The sequence below is a fragment of the Anas platyrhynchos genome, chromosome 3 (genome assembly GCF_047663525.1).
Source record: "Anas platyrhynchos isolate ZD024472 breed Pekin duck chromosome 3, IASCAAS_PekinDuck_T2T, whole genome shotgun sequence".
NCBI lineage: Eukaryota > Metazoa > Chordata > Aves > Anseriformes > Anatidae > Anas > Anas platyrhynchos.
This window is the reverse complement of record NC_092589.1, coordinates 56,981,091-57,003,862: the sequence shown is the minus strand read 5'-3', so window position 1 is coordinate 57,003,862 and position 22,772 is coordinate 56,981,091. Positions and strand designations below refer to the sequence as shown.

Below are 22,772 nucleotides of genomic sequence, written 5' to 3'. Positions count from 1 at the left end.
TGAAATAACATACTAGTTGGATACTATAGATGGGTAAAGAGTGGAGGAATGGAGCTGCATAACTGTTCACAAGGGCTGTAGGATTCCACACCCAGAATCAGGTACTGTGCAAAAACCAAGCCACAAGCCCAGCAGGCCAGTGGCTTCACTAGCAAGAAGTACAGTGCAATAAGAGTGGAACTATGAAGAGAAACAGCTCTGATGCAAAGATGAAATCACTCCTCTTTCAGGGATTTTACTTCAGACTAGCTACAGGTTGCTTTTATGGACTGAGAGCCCATGCATGGTTAGAACACTCTGGGGGCATTCCAGGAGCACATCTTCTGCAAGCAGCCTAGTCCATGTGCTCTGACCTTGCTCTGTGTTGGGAACAAAAATGCAGCTAATATGCACGATCAAAAGAATTGCTTCTTCACAATTCAAAGGAAAATATTAAAGACAATTAACTGCCTGTACCCTTAACCAGTTTTAACTATGAAATAAAATGCTTTAATGAAAAACCTCTATCAACCTTGGCTATAGTGATGCTGACTAGGTGAAGTCCCTAAATTCTGTCTGGGGCAGTGAAAAAGCATATTTATCAAGTACAACAGTAAATATTGAAGGAAACACCTGTAAAACTCTCAGCAAAGTGGGGCTCCAATCCTTGCTGATCTCTGTATTATCATAGTAGCACACTGGGATTGTCAGCTAATGTTCCCTGCATCAGCTGGATTCTTTTTTCCAGATCACTTCTAGAAATACTGATATGAACATTTGGGAGAGGACTTGCTGCATGTCTTACTGGTAAGAAACAGCTGCACATGTACTATAATGGCTCCTATGATTCACAGTGGTATGCGTAAGAAAGAAAACAAACTCTCTAACTAAAGAACTTGCATACGGGAAAGGGAGAAGTGGATATAAGGGAATTTGGCACACAAGCAGCTACCTAAGCACTAAGAAGATAACTAGAACACAGGAGTACAAGTAAATTTATTTGAAACAAAGAAATGAACCTGTATTGATAAAAAGGCAGTTGGAAGTAAAATCTAGCACTTAAGGCGTTAGAGAACTTCTAGAGACATCATAGTAAAAATAAACCAAACCAATTCCTCTTTAAAACAAACAAACAAACAAACAACTACTCAGAATGAGTTGGATTCTGTGTTTCTTCATAGCATTACTAAAGACCCTGTGTATTAAAACGCAAGAGTCAACTCAAGCTTTTAAGATAAAGCTAAGTACTAGAGAAGTCAGATTCGGGTAACAGTAGCTGATGGGTTTATGCTGAAATAAAAACCTTTCCATAATACAAAGAAAATTAAACCTTAAAATGAAAAAGGAAAGAAAGAATTCAACATAATTAGAAAACTATGATAATGGTTGAGATACTGCCTGTCATGCAAAACCAAAACAAAACAAAACAGAAACCCAGCAAACAACTCTTCAGAACAAGAGGAGAGATGCTCAGGCAATTAATGTAATGAAGAGCTTGTAATAAAAATGCTACAGGGAAATACTTTGGAAACATCAGATCTACAGATTATTAGCTCTAAGTGACCACGCTTGTCACTTGGATAAGGATATTAAGAAGGTAGCTAATTAATTTACTGGATTAATTTAAAATTATGTTGGGAAAAAGATCAAAAACACTGGAAATATACCAAGAAAAAAAAATTATATGTGGTACCAGTCTTCAAAAAAGTAAATAGAGCTTCATCTCTTAGTAGAATAAGGTAGATACTAAGAAGATACCAGGAGTAAAAGCTCTTTTTTTTTTTTTTTAAATGAGATCTAAAAAAAATTACAAAATGGGTCTGTGAAGCCCTGATGATAAGAAAATCCCTGACTTTTGAGATTTTGGCAGAGTTAATAGCAAGAATAGAGTAGTGTCTATATGAAATATTTGAAGTTTTAAAGGCAAAATTATCATAAAAGCTTTTAAATATAATAATAATGCCTCACAGATGGTATGCTGAATAAGAGAATTTATTGCACTGAAAACAAGTGTCTGGCAACTTTAAACGTAGACTGATATTTATTTTGAAATGAAATGCAAAAATGATGATCTGCTAGGAGATATATTAAAATAAATGAGAACAGAATATAATACTAAGTAACCTCCAGAGACTTAAGAAATGACCAGAGGCTGGTTGGATGAGGCACAAGAATTCTGGTTAGAAAGATACCATTCAGTGGGTAAAAGACATGAGGGAAGCGATGGAAAGAGGGAAGGAAAGGAACAACAGAACATAAGTGAGAGAGCAAATGCTCATTAAAACCTTTAATATCAAAGAGCAAGAGACATTTTAGTGCACTATATGGATTTAGTATAACGGCTAGAAATTAAGAGTCAATATAGACATAAGATGTAATGCATTCTGGAATAAAATCCTAGGAGACGTGCCATAAAGGTGTATTGGAACACACTTCAGATTTCTGATAAATGACTTCCTGGACTCAGAAGTAAATTGCTAAAATAACGTTATCATCTCTGGTGATGTATAAATGGCTAAACCTTTCCCCTTTTAAACAGTATTTATGGACTAAGACTCTGACCTACATATGATCTTAATTTAAGGAATTTAACTTTCTTTGTCCTTTTCTGAACCCACACTAATACAAGCTGCAGTTTCAGACTCAGCTCCTTCAACCAGCCAGTTCTTTGGGGCCTACCTGTCTCAGCTCCAAGAACACATTTTTCAGTTTAGGCTTCTGTCTTTATTTCCAAGAGGTATGCAACCTTCCAGAAGGGAAGATGGAATCTTATTCCGTGTATTGCATAACCTTTGTCAGCGAGGACAGCTGGTAAAAAGGAAAACTCTTCTTCCACAAAGACTTTGCCTCTACCATTCTCCATCCGCTACAGTCTTGGGCTTGAGCCAGTCAATGCTTTAAACTTTCAATCACCAAAGGAAATTTTGATGTTCACTTCTGAACTCCCAGCAAAAAGAATTCTAGAGAAGCTTGCAAAGGTTCTTTCTCTAAAATAAATGGGATGTTGTGTGCCTTTTTTTTCCTGTGCCTTAAAGTGTACTCCACTGTCTTTCATTCAAGAAACTCCAGCAGTCTTTTTTTTTTTTTTTTTTAGAGGAGAGCAAGTGAATGGCTGGTGTTCCTAGTACTGCTGCTCCCAAACTCCTGAAGAAGAGTCTAAGATGTTGTACTGGGAAGAAAGATGAGAGAGACTGGTAACATAAAGCTTGGAAAAGCAATAGAGGTCACTTTGTAGGAAAAAGTTTTAAACAGAATGACGAAGTTTTACTTGATTAATTCTGTCTAAATTTAAATTGGAACAGGAAATCTGGTAACCAAGCAGAATGGATGAAAGCTAAGCTAGCAGTAAGGTGAATTAATTTTGTTTACACACACAAAAAAGTCCCATTATGTGGATGAGATCGAGATCTTAACTGCGGATTAGGGAAATCAGTTTTGTTGTTTGCTGCTTTATGAGACAGGAAAGAGAAGAACAAAGATAGGTACAAGGTCCACTGAGAAGAGCAAAAACATCCACCTTAGAAAAAAAGAAAAAGGGAAATGTGAAACAAGAACAAATAAAAGGCAAAGTTATGTTCCACTGCACTGCTGCCAGCAGGAAACACATTTATAATTTCTTATGCTTCAAACAATTCAGGAAAGAATGTAAGATTTTAAATAGGGAAGAGAAAACAGTGCTAGAGATATTAAGCAGGTCTTTAACAGTTTGCAACACAACAAAAGAGAAATTTTAACGCTAATATGCAGCTGCTACTAGAATCTGACTGGTCTTCCATAGAGACCAGGAATAACACCCTGGGGTGAAATGGTATCACTGTCTCAAAGAGTTCCTCCATACAAGACATGGCCTGTTACATTTCTAAAACTCCTTTTGTGAGATCATTTTCAGGAATGAAAGCTGCACATTTCAAAGCATCTCTAATATCTGTTAAAGAACCTAAACCTTTCTTGGCTTAAGTACCAATATAAGGATATAAGAAGTTCAAATCCCTGAAGAAATGCATTTGCGTATTTACAGGTACTACCCTCGAAAATCATAACAGCTGCCTGTTTGACAAAGTAATACCATAAAAGATTTCTCAGTTTCTAGAGACAAATTTAGACAATCTTCTATCTAACTGAAAAAAAGATTTGCTCATTAACATCTCATAATCATAGTATCTTCTTACAATGTGAGTTTAATTGCTATAATGTTAAGATAATTTAATGCTAAGAACTTACTGAGGGCTTATGATCATAAATAATTAGTCTTGACAAAGTCAGGAAGTTTGGGTAAACCCTGGAAGACCTCAGGCTATTTTTAAGTTTTGCTTTCTTTTCCTTCTTTTAACTTCCCCTTCTCTTTTCAGGGTTATTTTTTTGAGAAAAATTTGCACAAAGCATTACCTTGTTCTACACAAATGCATCTCACTGAAGATTCAGACTTAACGTGTCCCTAATACATTTTCTCATTAAGGAGACTAACTAATCTTCCATTTAATTCTCAAAATAATAAGCAGAAACAGGTTAGCAACTAGAGTAAAATTTTTATACCAGTTTATCAGCAACACTAAAACTATCTGTCTGGGAAGATGTTAGAAGGCTTTGTGGCCTCCTCCTTGTGGCAGAGGAAGGGGGTACATAACTCATAGCTTCTTGGACAAAATCTTAGAACCCATGATAACGTAAAGATATGTGGAAAACAATTCAGAAGTAGGCACATCCGTAAGATTCTGGCCTTTGGAAAAAGATCTCTTTCAGTTATTCTCCTTGGCACTGGAAATCCTAGCCTCCATTATAATAGCCATTGCTACCAGCAAAACAAATCCAAAAACCAGCAGTAAAAACTATTGGCACGGTTTCAAAAATGTTTAAAAGTTTTGTTGTTACAACACAGTTGCCATGTTTTGTTCATTGGAAGTTCAGTGTTCTCCTGCTCCTTATTCAATACACTTCTCTTCCTCTTTGTTCATCTTTGCTTTTTAGAGCACGTTAGTCTACACACACCTGCAGTGTACAAGTGAAGGAGGAAACACAGTACGAGGAAAGTGCTACATCAAATAACAATCAGTTGGAAAGTGATGAACCAGAGCAAGTCCATAATACTTGAATATTCCAGTTCAAAACATAGCACATGTCAACAGTACAAGTAAAAATGCCGGTATAGTCAATAAATCAGCAGTGTAGAAAAACTTTTTTTAAGAATCCATGAGCATTAACTATTACACTTTGTGAAACACATTTAAAAAAGCCTTGTTTTTCTTTCTTTACTGTTAATAAACAAGTCATTCTACCCAGTGTCAGCTGTATCCAGTTAGTTATTACTTGATTAGTTCACATGAAAGTGGAGAAGGAAAACATTCACAGGGATCTTGACGAACACTATGGGATGATTCCTACCATGTTGCTCTGAGATTGTGTAGCCCCATACATAGTGATGCCATTTGATGGTCCTGCTAATTGGGGTGTATCTGGTTGTATAAATCCTCTTCTGTCAATTAAACTATGGAATAAACAAAATAAAGAAAAGAAGAATTAGAAATATTTCAGATCAATAGCTCTGCAATTAAAGAAAAAAATAATAGCACACAACAAACCTTAACGCACTACCAATAACTTCCAATGTCCCTTTTAATCAACTGAAGAAGTGTAAGACTTCATTTCTACTCATCATCAAGGTAAGTACTTCCCTGCAATATTACTCTCCATATGTGGGGACTGTTGGCGTTAGGTCAGAGGTTGGACTCGATGATCTTGAGGTCTCTTCCAACCTAGAAATTCTGTGATTCTGTGATTCTGTGATATAGTTATAATGTGCTGCTACTCCTCTGGAGGTTTATCAGGGATAAAAAATTTAAAAGCTGACCAGCAGGTACTATGAAAACATGTATTTTAAACCACAGGTGTGTAAACAAATTACAAATTACAAATCTCATTACTGCATTTTGATTCAGAATCTATTTTAAAGTTTGTTTTTTTTTAAATTATTATTCTGTTCCTAAACCTCAAAATTAAAGCTCAAGTCCAAAAATACTGATTTCTTAACAGCTAATTAACCACAACATTTAGAAAGAAAGAAAGAGGAACTTTTGTTCAGACAACTTACTTGCCAGGTGCTTCATGACAGCTATCTAACACTGCTCAGAGTGCTCCACTATTCTTATCAAAGTGATGTACTCATAAGAAATTTGAAAAAAAAGAAGAGGGCTTGTGGAGAAATTAAAAGAAAGAAGTAAGAATCTACATAAGATTATTAAAAAAACAAACAAACAAACAAAAAACAATGAATGGAATCACCTGATGTAGCTAAAATTCCAAATACAATTTTTCCCTCAGTTTGAAAACTGTAAGAGTTACTATGGTTTTGACATTTAATAATCATATAAAAAGCTGAATGTACGGACACTAGTACTGTGTTCTACGTGTGGATTAGCTCATATGACTTCTACTCAAAACAAAAACTTTTCAAAACTTTTTTTTTTTGTTTATGCTTCAATTCAAAGATGTTTTAATTAAATATAATTTCAATTATAGCTCCATACATTTTTAACTCATAAATGACAATGTTATTTTCCTGTGTCATGAACAGTGTTGCTTTCCATCTGGAAAACTGCAAGCTTCCGAAATCAAGAATGCTGTAAAATTTTAACACACACACACACCAAGAAAAAGAAAAAAGGAATATCCCTTTTTAACCCAGGATAACAAATTTTAACTGGAGGTTTAATCCTTCCTGTTACTAAAACATAAGGTATTTTAAGACATTCCTGTTGTAAGAGCTAAAGTCAGCATAGAATTGGTTTTATTTGCTGATTTATGGAACCTCTAAATCCCCTCTAGGTCAAGATAGCCTCAATTTTAAAAGATAAGAACAGGATGTACAGAAAAATCTAAGGCGTTTCTCCTCTCCAAAGCCAATGATGTATCCACCACTCAAAAAACAATTTAAGCTCTTGTCATGAAGCTCTGCAGAACACGTTTTTAATGTACACTCAAAACACTTAGAAATCCATCTGAAATTAAAATCCGTCTTGTGGAAAGCACTCCTTCCAAAATCAGATGCTTGAAAAAAGTGTGTTATTATATTAGATCACTAGTTAGACCTATGTTGACAGCTATGAATCAAATTAAGATTTCAAAGTTACTGTTGAGAACTTGTAAAATGCACTCTGAATTTGCTAGCATGCGTTTCAAATGAGAAACATGATATTTAAAGGAAGTGAGGGAATTTTAAATCATTATCTCAATTTGCAATCCATTTTCAAAGGCACTTGAACCTTTTGCATTTTAAGCTGCAATCACTAATAAGCTATTTTACAGTTATTTAAGAAAAAAAAAAAACAACAACTTGAATATCTAGTGATTTGGCATGCACCTGAGATTAAATATTTCAGAGTGATCTTGTTCACAAGTGGAAGATTAGATTCTTTGCTAGATTTCAAATCAGGAAGGAGCAAGAACCAAGAAAAAAGTAAGGCTATAACTTTTGTTTTGAAGTAAAAAAAAATTTATAGTCACAAAATATCTCCCTGCAGAAACTCTATGTTTACTTTATCATCTAAAAGAAATTATATAGTATATGAAATTTAGGAAAAAAATGTGCAACCTCTGTAAAAACACAGGAGCCAGTGCCACTCTGGTTTATTGTGTGTGGTAATTGTATCAGTCAAAGCAGTTATTTCAAATAGTAAGAAACATTATATACTTTTAATAACTATCTCCATGTGAAGTTAAAAGGATTTGAAGCAAGGCCTTGAGTTTTTATGTCACATAATTCTATGAAAAGCAAAAGAGCAGGAATAAAGGGTTGGCTTCTGACACCATCCCCAGAGGCAGGAAGCAGAGGCAGGGTTACTCTTTACAGGGATTACTGCGTTAACACAGTACGAGGAAATCATATCTCAGGTATCTATCTCCTTAGGAAAAGACGCCAGCCTCTCCTGCTGACCTCCTGCTGCTCTGTGGAAGAATCTCTGGTATTCACAAGAGCAAAGACAGAAATCCCACTTCCAGTGAAGCACCTTTGCCTCTGCCATTTCCTCTTTCTTTCTCAATAGTACAGATTCATACCTACATTATTCCAGACAAAGCAAACCAGCTTCAACAGACGAGTACTATCACAAAAATAATCTATAAAATGAAAGCCATTTTCTGCAGAGGAACTAGGCCTCTGCTGTACACTTATTAGATGAGCTATCTAATCACTGGGCACTGAAGTAAGAAGAAAAAGTTGTGTCTTTCCTGATGCCAGTGTTTTTTTCCTCTAGTGTTAACTGTCTTATATTTAATTCAAGATGAAAAAAACATAAAAACATATGCAACCTTGACTGTACAAATGTTTTGGATCTGTAAAGTGAAAAATATATGCAGCAGAAATTAATCCGGTAAGCTTTCTGTGGAATTACTTTGGTTTAAGAGAACCAAAATCATCTTGGTGTATAAATGTTAAGAGTAGCACTAATAAAAAATATTGTACATTTAAATAAAGGAGTTCTGAGTGAAAAGGCAATAAGAACAATTATCAAACTAGTTGTAGAATCAAGGTTCCAATGTATCGCTCTGTTAGATCCATGTCACATTTGTTAGATATATACAAGTCTAATTAACTTTCAATAGCCCATCATGCAACATCTAATTATTACATTTTTTTTTATTGCCAGCAGTTATTAACTGCAGTGGCAAAGGTTCAAAGAAAAAGTTTATTTTAATTTCAGACATCAACCTTAAATCCACATATTTTACAGGATCTGACCACTAACTTAGTCTAACCACAGTTTACTGTCTCTTTTAATACTGAAGAACAGATTTACTTTACACTTCTAACAGACAGTAAAACAAAACATTATTTTAGTTGAGTAAAGTCAAGAAGTCTGAAAGAATATTTTTCTATCGATCATCATGTCTTCATTTACACTAACAATATTTTTGATACTCTTACCTTGGAGAGAGGGGCCCACAGAGTGCAGCACAGCAATTAGTAAAGATGTTGCCATAACTGTATGGATTATAGTTTTCTTTACCTCTTTTATTTGACCATGATCCTTTAATCTGAAGAGATATGAACAAGACGCATCACATGTAATACAATATGGAAAATGACAGAGGCAATTTAAGGGTTACCAAAGCAGCAGCATGCTGCTTACATCAGAGGCAGGCCAGAGAAAACCCATGATTACACTTTCCTAACAGCTTTGGACTGTTATGAAAGCTGGAACCTAAAATCTTACAAGCAAGCACAGGCTTTACCTCAATAGATTTAGACAGCCCAAAATCTCAAAGGACCAATATACTCACAGCAGGAATTTCAGCATCTGAACATGTTTTGCATAATGGTCTAAGCTTAATTTTACAAATATTACAGCCTGTTCCACAGAAGAGGTTTGACTGCAACATACCATTATAGCCAGCAATAGAGCACTTGTTTCCCATACCCTTGGGTAACTTCTCAAGCTGTCCAATACCACACAACATCATTTGCTCCTACAGCCCACAAATGGTTCTAAAATATTATGAAGTAATTGCAGTCATTACTGCCTTTTAGTCCATACTATGCCTTCTTTTAGACAATCTTACTTTTCTGTTTGTGAGGTGCTTGAGAGCCTGGGTAATATACCTTACTGTATTCAGCTGGAAATGTGTGCCTTAAATGAAGTTACAGAGGATTTACTTGAAACTCAGACATGTTACACTGCTACAATTCCCTGCTCTCTGACTTTCAACAGTCCATAAGAAATTTGAGAGCTCCTTGGTTGGATACCTGATACAGAGGTACAATTCATTCCTTGCCTGCTTGCTAAGTTTTTCCTGGTTGACTGGTATTTTTTTCAAGTTTATAATTGTAACTGTGAACTTAAAATAATAACCAAACACAGATTTGACAGTCCCAAAGATGCTACTTCTACATTCAAAAAATACCAATGAGAAAAGTACAACAAATTAGACTAATTTTAAATTTGCAGTAATTTGTTAGATTATTTGCTCAGTTCCAACATGCTTCCTAACATTAGCTAACTAGCTTTATTTCCTTCTTTCGTCCATTTCCTATCTCACCTGTTAGTAATGGAAAGACATATCAAGCCTCCACACATAATTAAATATAATTTCACACTAAAACAACAGAAACCTATGTGCAAAATAGGACAACTGTAGAAATGAGAAAGTTGACCTTTGAATTAATTACATACTCCTTACTAGAGGTTTTAGATCTTAGAGTGACAAAGAATTTCAAAGGAAAAATATGATAAAAGATGAAATTTTAGAAAATGTTGAATTCTCAAAATTAAAGTAAGTGACTTTTGAGTCAAATGGTATTTAGGACTCCAGGTAAAGAAAAATACTGAAAATTTAGTAGTTTTCTACTGAACTGAAGCATATGAAATATACTCATTTCTTTGTCTTCTCTCTTCTGTACTACATTTCCTATTTCAAGATACAGGTCCTGGGGGTGTACATCGTAATGGACACACTGTGTAACCACTACGTCTTCAAGCCACAACTACAGAACATAAGAGCTCTTCTCATATTTTGAATCAAGCATGACCGGGTTACTTCCTTCTTTACTAGTCAGGCATTCTCAAAACTATGCACCTATAAGTGGAGCGCTCTGAGAATTACGGAGAAAAACTGCATATGATTAAAATTAGAGATCTTCTCATCACTACAATATAGAAACATGTATGTAGAAATATACTATGAACTTACATCTTCATTTGTTGTTTGATTGGAGCTGATCAAATACGTGTGAAAACCTGAGAGGCCTACAATGGACCATACAGAGAAAAAACACACCACCGCTTCCAACACAGTAATTGAAAGTCAAGGAAAAATATGCAAATAAAAAAAAAAAAAAAGATATATCCAATAACAAGCAGTTACAATCACAAAGTTCAGGGTAGTCAACTTCTAGTCCCCAGCTGTTTCGAGATCTTTAGGGCACTTCAAAGGGGTCAGCAAAAGCCAGACTCAGAAAAGCAAACCTATTGTCAGTGCTTTGGTGCACAGACTGCTGTGCACCACTGACAGCAGCAAATGTTTAAGGATCTGCACACTGAAAAAGGACAAACTGCTGAGTGGCTCTGATCTCAACGGCTGAAATCCAAACTTACACGTTCATTCTGTAAATGTCATCACACTTCTTTTAAGGTAGGTACATACGGTTATGTATGTTCTCATAAAATAAGAAGTCAGAAAACTGCGTCCCAGTTATATTTATCTAACTGTATTGTCTTTCTTCTGTTACTGTGATGAAGATGCAAAACATGATGCTAACACTAGCATCAAAGTGCATTAGTCCAACTAAAATACAAAATTCACTTGCTCTCTCAACCTCCCCGAATGTATAACAACTGAATACAGTCTACTCTATAACTGTGGGGGTGTCCAAATGGCCCAGCCTTGGCAAATAGCCAGGACAACTGTTAAGCTTGTGAGCATAAACAAAATCACAGAATGGTTTGGGTTGGAAGGGACCTTAAAGACCATTTAATTATAACCCCCTGCCGTGGGCAGGGACACCTCCCACCAGCCCAGGTTGCCCAAAGCCCCATCCAGCCTGGCCTTGAGCACCTCCAGGGATGGGGCATCCACAGCTTCTCTGGGCAGCCTGTGCCAGGGCCTCACCACCCTCTGAGTGAAGAATTTCTTCCTTGTATCTACTCTCAACCTACCCTCCCCTTCAGTCTAAAATATCTACCCCCTGTCCTATTACTACAGGCCCTAGTAAAAAGTCTGTCGTTCTTGTAGGCCCCAATTTAACTTTTGAAAGGCTGGAATAAGGTCTCTCAGAGCCCTTCCTTCTTTAGGATGAACAACTCCAACTCTCTCAGCCTTATTTAGGTTAGGCTTAAATACTTGGGGTAGGCTTGAATACTCAGAACTGTATACAGTATTTGTCCAGAACTGATAGACTGGGAACCCGACTATTGATCACTGGCTAATTATATGGCATCAGTGAATCACTAAGCTGCTTCAACCCTGGTTTGGTTTAAACTCCATAAACTGAACGTTTTTTCAATGCAAGAGTAACCTTTACCTTTCCTAATTTCTCCCAATGGGAACAATGCAAATGAAAAGCACAGAATTACCTTCCTAAATTTAGCATAAAAGTTAAAAAGAAAAAACAAGCTATGCTATTAGATTGTCTGTTTTTCATCTTGCATCTGTTACTCCTTTTATTTGCTTTCAAACTGCTTCTGTTTTCACTCCTTATAAACTGCATAACCTGAATGCCACAAAGAAGTAACTACATTTTAATAGATTGTTATACTAAGAAAGTCAGTCAGCACCCAGTGTTGCATACTTACTACAGTTTATATAATTCCTTTAACTCTAAAGGAGTCATCATCTTAACAGTAAGATAACAAAGTAGCTTCTAAACTTCATATACTCAGGTAAAAAGAGCAAATTTCTATGGAAGGTTTTATAGACTGTTTCCTTCTTGCTTTTTTTTTTCTTTTTTTTTCATCATTATTATTTTTTATTTTTATTTAGTTTCATTTACCTACAACAGACATGAACACAGAATACATTTGCTTCTAGAATGCTATTTTCTGCAACCCTTAAATAGTGAATTTTTTTAGGGAGCATGAATCAAAAGCAGAAAAGGTTTTGGTTGCTAGAAAAATTGATAGAATAAATCAGTTAGAACAAGACAATTGGAAAAGAATAAGATAAAAATAATCTGTACACTAACTGTATGCTAACCTTTAAAGAAGCCAGTTTCCAAGACAACAGTAATTCAAAATATTCCAGAACAAGGACACAGCCTTAAAAGATACAAATAACATTCTTACCACTGAAGCTATCAACAGAAGAGAAATATGACAGATCCTCACCATTATACAGAGACACAGTCTGGAAAATACATGGATGGACATAATTGCAATAAAATATCCTAATACTAGTTAACAGTGAAGAGTCTTGTACTGAATGTCTGCTCTGACCTAATGAATTGGGAAATACATGAATTGCCTGTATAATTTTAAAGTGGTTTAAAAAACAGAAAAGAGCTGTTTGCTTTATGACCCAATCTGTTTCAACAGCAGCCAAATGACCAAAGTGCACTGCTGAGCAGCATGTTCTGACTACTCTGTCATCTCCTCCTCAAACCATGTGGAGAGTCAAACCAACACAAGCTAGCAAATTACTCTCAGTTGGCTGTGCAACTGCCATAGCTTAAAGCAAGAATAGCTGAGAAAGGCTAAGGAAGCAGATTGCTGTTAGCAGGCAGTTCAGAAAGTATAAAAAAGCCCCCCAAAATTGGACACAATACAAGTTCAACTAATTGGGCTTTGAGAGGGTAGAAATTGTAAGGACTGCTCAGTAGACTCTACATACCAAAACCAAGAGGATGAATCGTTTGGTCAGAAGAGGAACCTGAGAGGGAGAGATGCTCTCTGCAGCCTCATCAGAAGAATGAGCACACCAGTAACAAGATATTTCTTGCCGGGATTACACTCCAGAGGGTCAAAATACAAAAGTTAGTCTCCTACTGACAGAGAAGGGAATTACTCAGACTTCTTTTTGGATCTCAGTTTGAGGAACTGGAAGATGCACTTAGTCACATTGTCTAAACTTTTGGGCAGACCCATGCGGTGCCAGGAGTTGGACTTGGTGATCCTTATGGGTCCCTTCCAACTTGGGATATTTTATGATTCTATGATCTCTAGAGCAGGTGGTTTTATGTTAGCTTAGCATGACTAAGTCTGTTAAATAAAAATGCAATACAAAAAAAATAATATTCTCAATATAAAGAATAGCTTTTTAGCATAATATGGTATCTTGCACAGGCTTTTTAGCAATACAGACATGCAATGTTCTCCGTGTCTGAATGAATTGATGCAACATTCCCAATACCATTCAATTTAATTTTTTACTGCTCTGAATTGTAACCAAGCTATTAAATTGTCCAACGTGTCACTATCAAACCAGGCCATTTCAACAAGATTTACTACAGAGCCTGTCAAATTGGCACATCCCAATGCAAATTATGAACAAGCAGCCTATTGTTCCTGTACAAGGGTTCTCAAATGCGTAGTCAATTACCTTTTGATTTAAGGACAATTGAAAGCTATTCTTGTTTGAACAACATCTGAAAGAATAATCTTTTGTAAGAAGTAATTGTAATAGTTTTATTTGGAAGCTACTGTTGTGCTACTTAGAATGGTTTGTTTGTGGTTTGTAAAATTATTTGCACACTAAGAAAATTTAAACACTGGTTTAGCTTAAAAGGGAGTTCGCAGCTCATTGGCTCTACCTAACGAACACACATTAAAGAAAATCGTATCTATAGAATTTGTAGAATTTGGCACTTGGAAAATCTACCTGGAAAGAGTGGTTCACCTTTATATACAGCTACAAATGACTGAACAAACAGGAAGGGAGTTTCTTTCCATCTACTGTCAAAAAGAGAAAAGTTTATGATGCGCAGTGTCCAGAAGATGTTTTCTTGGCAGAAGTACAGAAAATAATTATTTTTATAATAGTTTTGTGAGAGGTGCAAACTGCTTATTCTGACATAAATCATTCAAAACATATCCGTAAGTGCGAAGGTTACAGTCCGTACAGAAATGTAAGGAAGAAATTGAGAATTTGTCAGCTTCCCATTTTTCTGTTATGTTAGCTGCTTTCAGGTAGGGTAGTCAGGAAGATCCTTTTCAATTCTCACTCAGTGGAAAATATACAAAAAGCTCCCGTGAAATGATAAATAGAACACTGGGCATTTAGAGAATAGTAGTGCCCCAGTATGCTTGTGCTTACTTCTATGTAACTTAACAGAAGTTAAGACTTGAAAGTGACTTCCCTAAAAACAGTAAATCAATGTAAAAATACTTCTAGTAACTGAACTCTTCAGACACAGTTATTTCACAATCTACATTTTCTATTCTGATAAGAATCAGTCATCTCAGATATTTTTTACTGTAAGAGCAGAAGAATCTTTTAATAATTCAAATGAAACCATAGAATGGACATGATGTGAAATATATTAATGAATTCCATCACAAATACTGGAACGTATTTCCCTCACACATGAAAACTACAGACCTTTGTTATGAGTACTGCTTACAAAAGACGATGAATAAGAAAAACCCAGACTAGTCGCTTTCCTACTTCTAACATGTGGTGAGAAGTCCTGTTGTGCAAGAAGTGATTAAATCATTAATTGATAAAATCCCAAATGTACATATCCAACAGCAACAACAGAACAAAAACACATCTCAGATATTACATTACAATAAGATCTAAAAGGTGTTTCAATGAAAGGATATCTTGCAGGACTGTCCTTGAGGGCATTGAGGAACCCTGTTTGTTGAGAACCTGTAGGAACAGAACCCAAATTACCAACTCAGTAAGAAATTGGACTACAGGCTGTTTTCACCATAGTGCATACACAGTATTTGAAAGGCAACTGAATAATTGTAGTATTGAGTTTACTAATGTGAATCTGAGATTATGTTATTCAGCAGCAACAAATCAGAAAAAAAAACCACAAAACTTGTGCATGTTATCAGGTCTAACACCTGCAGAATATTTTCTCAGTAGTACCAATTTGATGCATACATAGTTTCCTTTGAACAAGACTTCTGATTATCCTTGATCTTTTTAGACTTAATATGGAAACAAAAAAATGTAAGCTATTTCTTTTGTTTTGGAATACCAGTTTTCAAAAGCAGCCTCTTGACTTGGAAAATTTGCACCAAAAACCCAGACTCTCAGTTTTCGCTCCTTTATTCTGGGAACAGCACAAGTTCTCCAGACTATAATTCTGCTCCTACTGCACCTGTGTAGAAGTTTCTTTTATTCCTTCACCCCCTTTAGTAGGTGCTCATTGCCTCCAGAAAATAAAAGATATCTACCAGCTGAAAAGAGCTCCAGAACAGCATGCTCCAATGATCTGGAGATGTCGAGTTCAGTTTCACAACCACGAGATATTTATCAAAAAGGGCAATTTGACTGCTGGCTGATATATATATATGCAGCAAGTGAATTTATAGAAATTGACTCAGTGTCACATAAGACACATACTTGTTGCATTTTACTATGCAATTAAAATTATATAAATGCATCAAGTTGAAAGCATTTCCCCTTAGCTAAATCCATCTGAAGGTTTGTCTAGGGAGAGAAGAATCCTGATTAATCAAGATGTCTTTCAAACAAAAGAGAAAAGTGTGTATATCCTGATATCTGACCTGTGCAGTCAATTTTACTATTTATCATTAAAAAGGGAATGTTACTTACCTTGTATTTTGAGTCTTTTCAGACTCTCATAACTTGGTCTTAGCCTCATGGCACAAGATTAGGGGAACTTTCCTCTACCTTCTTACTATTTTTAGGATCCTTAATGGCAATGGCAGCAGGTAATTGTGATCTCTATTCCCTACTGCTGGTCACACTCTTACAAGCAGTTCCCAGTGTATCAGAAGGGGAAGTTTCCTCACTGCAACATACAGCTGAAGTACCGATACCTCAAACAAAGATGAAAAACTGGAGACATACTAGCATTGAAAATGTTTTAAGCTTGGGGTGATGGAAGAAAATCTCTTGCAAGAAAATATCTTTCAATTAGCTGACTTACAAAGTCTACTATCTCTAATAACACTATGTGCAAAGATTGTTAATCCTGGAAAGGGCAAATATCCAAGGGATGTCTTGAAAATAAGGCCACAGAAAACAATGAGTTTGCTGCATCTCATATCTCATTACCACATGGGTTTACCAAAAAAAATTATTAAAGTGGCAGCATGGAAGACTTATAAAAAAATTAAACAGATTTCAACAACTTGTCTATATCAAGTGATATTTAAAATAAAATAGGTTTCCTATGTAATCAACAAGGTCAGAGAAGGAACTTCTCTATTAGGATGAACTATGAAAGATTAAAAAAAAAAAACAAAACATACACGAATGCCTTCAAGTTGCTTGCAAACATCCTTCAGTCCCTTCTCAAAAGGATATTCTCCAAAGGCATTCTGCCCAATACGCGCTGAATACTTTTTTGACACAGTCAAGAATATATTAGATAAATTTGAATGCTGAACTTGAAGCTCAGCTGTAGTAAACATCAAGAAACTACTCACAGTTTATACCTGCTCCCATTGCCTTTGAGGACCATACAGTCTTTAGAATTAGGGACATTTTTGCTGTCTCATCCAAGGTAGATAAACCTCCATAGTACGAACGTTTTACAGCTGATAGACATGTTTGCATTTAACATTTACTGTATGTTACCTCTAACACCTATACAAAGCTAAAGTTCTTCTCAGCCACAGAGGCAAAATTAATCTCTCTGATTTTTGTCTAATTCACACTTAAAATTAGATATGGATGCTGTGAAGTAAAAATCCACTAGATAAATCAACATGACATACAAAATATGAGATATTGGCATAATATTGCTAATTCTTATGCTGAAAACTGCAAAAAAAATATTGTAGTTTTGTGAAATAAAGGTAGGTTAGCTTCAAAAGTAGCTTTATATCGTCAGACCAATTGTTTTCAACTGCCGAATTTTAGCAAAGTAAGGTGATAAAAAATATGCTGATGCCTCAACTGTAAAAGGTATGCAAACACATGTATGCCCAAATATATTTTGAGTATTAACGGAAAGTGTTCTCTTTCCAATAATTACTTTTCCCTTTTAAACAAGAGGGTAGTTTTTTGTCTTCTCTTTAAACTAACATTAGAAAGGCCTTATCTGGCAGCGAGAACAACTTGCTGATCCAGACTCCCCAAATCACTGCCCCTAGCTCTAGTGCTACATTTCTGAACTGTGTGACAGCCACTTTTTGTGTACTTTTGCCCTTCTTTTGTGAGGCACGAACAAGAGTAGTAGTTGTGTTTTTCAAATATAAACTTTCATCCCTTCACAGTATAAGTTATTTAGGACATTACACATAATCTGGCATATTTTTCAGTATTCTCTAAATATTCAGCATTCTCTAAGTATTGCCATTATCAAGTTAGCTCTATAAATGTGTTATAAACTAGAATTATTATATGTATCAGGTTTCCATTGTAACAAAGAATAGAAAGAAATGAAAAGATCACATTTCCAAAATGACTGAAGAAATACTGTTCAAGGCAGTATCCCATATAATTAGTGAAATATTTTGATGTGTTCTAATAAAAATGGATTAAAACCCCCTACTATATACAAAAGGACTTATTTTTATGACCATTCATAACCTATTACCACAAATCAGATCGTCATCATACAGGAGCTAACACAATTTGTTACGTGTTAAAACAACAACAAAAACCAAAATAACAAAATTTAACACCCAAAAGTCTGGGAAATATCTTCTTTAAACCAAATTCAGAATACAAATAAAAATCAATCTCAAACTCATGAATATTAATCTACCTATAGTTTATCTGATTCACTCCATTATAAATTGGTCATTCTCAGAATGTCGTGCAAATGAAAGTAACATGTTAAAAATAGGGTAGAGAAAGATGTAAAACTGAACAGTGAACAAAAAAGTATAAAATAGGTCAAAACTAGTTTCTAATAGTTTATCTTTTTGTTTGGATGACAACTGATCTATACTTAATCTTAAAAAAAAAGGTTCCTTGGGAAAATGATGCTAACTGTATACTTAGACATGCAGTATATGTGCTGCTTTTCCAATAAACTGTCTATAAAAGGACAAAAAAGATCAGAAAATTAACACTCTATTAAGGTAAAGTCAGTGCTAGATCAATGACTACCATGACCAGGGTCTGCTACAGACCAGAGTGAGAGTCACTGGGGGTTGTGAAGCTTCAGAGAAAAGGCAAATAAATAAATAAATAAACAAACCCTGAATGATCAAAAGATTAACTTAAAAGTAAAAAACTCAAGTAAATGGCTACATACGTAATCTGATTTCACCAGCATACTTACGAAGGATGACGTGGGTGATAACGAATGCAAATATAAAGACTGTCAGAAAGGACAGAGATAAAATAAACATATAAAAAAATCTGTAGTTTCTTTTCCCCACACAGTTGCCTACCCAGGGACAGTGGTGATCAAACCGTTCTGAAATGAGAGGCAGAAGAAAAAAATGGAAAACAATTAATAAAATGCTGTTTACTTGGAAAAAAGCTCTCTGAATACTTTATTAAAACTCACGATTTAATTGGCATTTGCAGCTAGCCCCAGAGAAATTCTTATTTAGAAGGGAAAAAGAAAAGAAAAAGGAATATTGTAATGAAACCTTAAAGCTCTTAAATAAATTAAAGTATGAGGTGAGCTCCCATTGAACTTGCAGCATTATTATGATAAATTGTGCAGTCAGACCAAAAAGCTTATATTTATCCACTGTTACACGGAACAGTACCAACTCAATTGCATTTTTTTCAAAGCAAGGATATTTTCTTCCAGTGACTCTCCTACTCAGAATTAGTTTTCGTATTTACATCTGTCACAATGACACCTGACTAGTGCCCACTACCATCCCCCATCCATTAATTATGGCGCATGAAATATTCACACCCTCCCACTTTTATTTTTACTGCTTTACTCCAAGTATTTTCCATTCCAGACCACTTATTTTTCAACTCAGAGTTGATGCTGCCTTATAGCAGTTCAGAACAGTAAAACCATTCACACAAACCATTTTTCAAGCATTAAGATTTAGGCAGCCTTCTAAAATTTGCTTATACTTTTCTTTACTAAGCCGAACCCTTTCCCTTTATTTCCCTGAGAGGTTAATGAGGACAGGAGTTCAGCATCGAGCGTCCCAAACACCAGTGCTGGAAAACAGCAGCGGGACCAGTGAGCCCTGCAGCTCTGGGCAGCCGGGAACCTCCTCATCCCAAAACTCTGGGTAATGAAAATGGAGCAATTGTCAGGAAACAAAAGGGCCTTTCGTAACTGGAGAGATTACACTGCCATAATGTCAGAATTTTAAATTTCTAATCAAATCCAAGATCATAACACATGACAGATGCTCTCATGCCGACTGACTCTCACCCTCTGATCCTCATCCAAGCCCTGTTTTGTTTTCTATGACTTTTATGCTTCCATTGACGTACAATATCAAACTATTTGTAATTGCACAGGAAAGGCAAGCTATAAATTTGAAGTCCTTAAGCTCTATGTTAAAAAGGCACATCTGTTCAAACACACCAGTTTATTTTAACTATGGCTTTATGTTAAAGACCTACATGGGAGGTTTTCCTTGAAGGATGTATTTAGGATTATCTCCATTTAGAAAAAAAAAAGAAATGAAAGCAACAGGCACAACAGTTTTCTGAGTTCACCAGACTTTCGGGTTTTTTAATGGTTTTGTGTAACAGATGTTTGGACCACATGTTTCTGCCATAAATCTGTTTCAAATTCCAGTGAGGCTATTCAAGGTGAAGTTGCTGAACTTACTTAGTATAAGGCTTCAGAAACACTTTGATTTAGAGAGATTGCTAAGAATACCAAGAACTAAATACCTCCAGTATCTAAATGAGTTGGCAATTTATTCAGTGGAATACACTGGTATTTCCAAAATAAGTAGCCACTATATTTCAATAGTGCTGATTTTTACATTTTGCTTCTGAATGAGTCCTTATTGTCTGATAAACACTTTACTTCATTTAATGGGTACCTACCATAAAACATGAGCAAATAATACCATAAAGAAAAATACAGTTACAGAGCCTTCTAAAAAATATAATCCCAGGGTACTTTTGCACCCTAATGCTTCAGGAAAAATAAAAAAAAAAAATAAATCATGACATATCTTTGGAAAATGAATTCCATACATACACATTAATTCTCTTCTATGCTCACACAGTAGGAATCAACAAATTCTACTGACAGAAAGCTCAGTTTCTAGCTGTGAAATAATATTTAAATATATGTATGTATTTGATAGATGCAGATAAATGCACACATACAAACACACACACACACATGCAAATACACACACTCATATGCAGGTGCATACACATAAACATATACTTCTTCATAGAGACTGTATTTTAACTTACTCGCCTCTCCTCTCTATTTCTGTCTTCAGACGTTTTTGGTAGGCTGTAAGCTCTGATTGCTCAGTAAATACCTTGTTCAAATTGTGGAGCCAAGTAACTACCTAGTATATTTATAAAGCAGAAGTGGACAGAAAAGGCTAGTTGAAAAAAAACATCACTACAGTGCTAAATGTGAAACAAGTCTAACAAAGCAAGAGAGATACTAGAGGATTTATGTGAGTTCTGAATAAACCAGGCCTCATTTTTCCCAGACAGTCATAAAACACAAAGGGATGTGACATTTATGGTATAATGCCACAAAATAGTATCTTAAATAGCAAGGGATTAGAAAACAGCCAATCCTGGCAAAACGAGCAGACACATACTAAGCAGAAACTCCTACCACTGTTGAGAAATATAAACTCTCTTAAGACTAGAGCTCTTTCTTCTTCCTTGCACAAAGAACTAACTTAATAAGTATCAATGAAGAAATAAAGTATCATCAAGTTCCCTTCCAGAAGCCTGCAAAATGAACAAACAACAATTTGGAAAAGTAAGCTTTTGCCTTTGGTCTGGACAATTCTGGTAACAAAAATTAAGATTCACCTTTACTGAGAAATGAGAAAAACAACAATGCTGAGAGAACCTGTGAATTCTGGCCCTTGTGAACCAAAAATGCAGGGCAAATAGAAATGCAACTGATTCATGTTATGAAGAATCATGGACTGTTTGGAGGTGATGGTTGTGGTTTTGGCTTGATTTTATTGGGTATCCTGGCATAGTTGCTGTATTTATACACTTATGCCAAACAATGTAAAAATGTTTGCAGCAAATGAAAAAAAATTTACAATTTTTTTCATTTACAAATGAAAAACACATCAAAATACTGCTCATACAAGCTCTTGTTAATAGAAAGTATATTAGAACTATTAATGACGAAAGAAGGAAGCTATAAGGTCTGGAGTCTATTTATCGAAGCATCTCAGGAACAAAGCAGCTTTGACAGACCATCGTCATGCACTCAATTTTAAGTGAATAAGCCAGGTATCTGCTTCAGGATGTGGTATGGTGTTACAGCCATAATAACCTAATAGAGAACTACTGAAAAAGACAGTCCTGCTTCTCCTCTTCTGGAAATCCTGTGAACTACCTCTTGTCTGTGTGTTCGTGGTTCTCCTTCCACAGACCAAGGCTGGTGTATATTTACCCTATTGGGGGCTGGTTCACAGCGTCAGACTATATTAAAACTAGTGTTAATTTTCTGTCGCTTTGCTCCCCAAACCAGCTCATCACACAGTATCAAACACCGAAGCTGACACAAGTGAAGAAGAACGAAGGCACTGCTAGGGAAGGGGTGACCCTTTCTGAAGCAGCTCAGTGTTAATTCAGCTCAGCTCTAACATCAACCTTTCCACCGGTTAACACTTGCCAGGATTGCAGGAGAAATTCAGTTTTAATGAATTTTTCAGCGTCTGAGAACAAAAGCAGATGTAAAGAAAAGAGACTGAAAAAATGTGTGAACAGTTTATAAGGTGAAAAAGGGAGACAGGTAAATGGAGACTAGACGTGCTGGTGTAAAGACCACAGAAAATGAAAGACGTAAGAAACCTCACGAGATGTCAGCAAACCTCCAACAGTGACTTTATTTTACCAGTTTGTCCCAAGTGATCTAACTCGGAATTTGGGTAACTACGTAGGCAAACCAGCACCTCCGTAACTAAAGCGCAAGTGTGAGGCCTCACAGGATCACCAAGTCAACCTAAAAGCTCAGCAGCAGTGAAAGAGGTGGTCCCGTGCTGCCCTTCCCGTCACCTCATCCCACTTCCTTCTTTCATTGTCTAAGCTGCTGCTGAGTCAGCTCAGTTCAC

The 22,772-nt window shown here is 35.8% G+C and overlaps 1 protein-coding gene across 5 annotated transcripts in view; it reads right to left on the bottom strand.

Annotated features, from left to right (window-relative positions):
* Positions 1-22,772, bottom strand: part of ZDHHC14 (zDHHC palmitoyltransferase 14) — a 107,160-nt gene that overhangs the window by 4,946 nt on the left and 79,442 nt on the right. For all 5 annotated transcript variants that reach the window (XR_011808336.1, XM_027454401.3, XM_027454403.3 and 2 more), the window contains exons 4-8: positions 18,842-18,979; positions 15,225-15,273; positions 10,660-10,762; positions 8,897-9,006; positions 5,359-5,461 (exon numbers count right to left, since the gene is read on the bottom strand). Coding sequence is in view for 4 of the 5 variants with exons in the window: in XM_027454401.3 (XP_027310202.1) it covers positions 5,359-5,461; positions 8,897-9,006; positions 10,660-10,762; positions 15,225-15,273; positions 18,842-18,979 (503 nt within the window). In the remaining variant the exon portion in view is untranslated. The remainder of the gene's footprint in view (positions 1-5,358; positions 5,462-8,896; positions 9,007-10,659; positions 10,763-15,224; positions 15,274-18,841; positions 18,980-22,772) is intronic.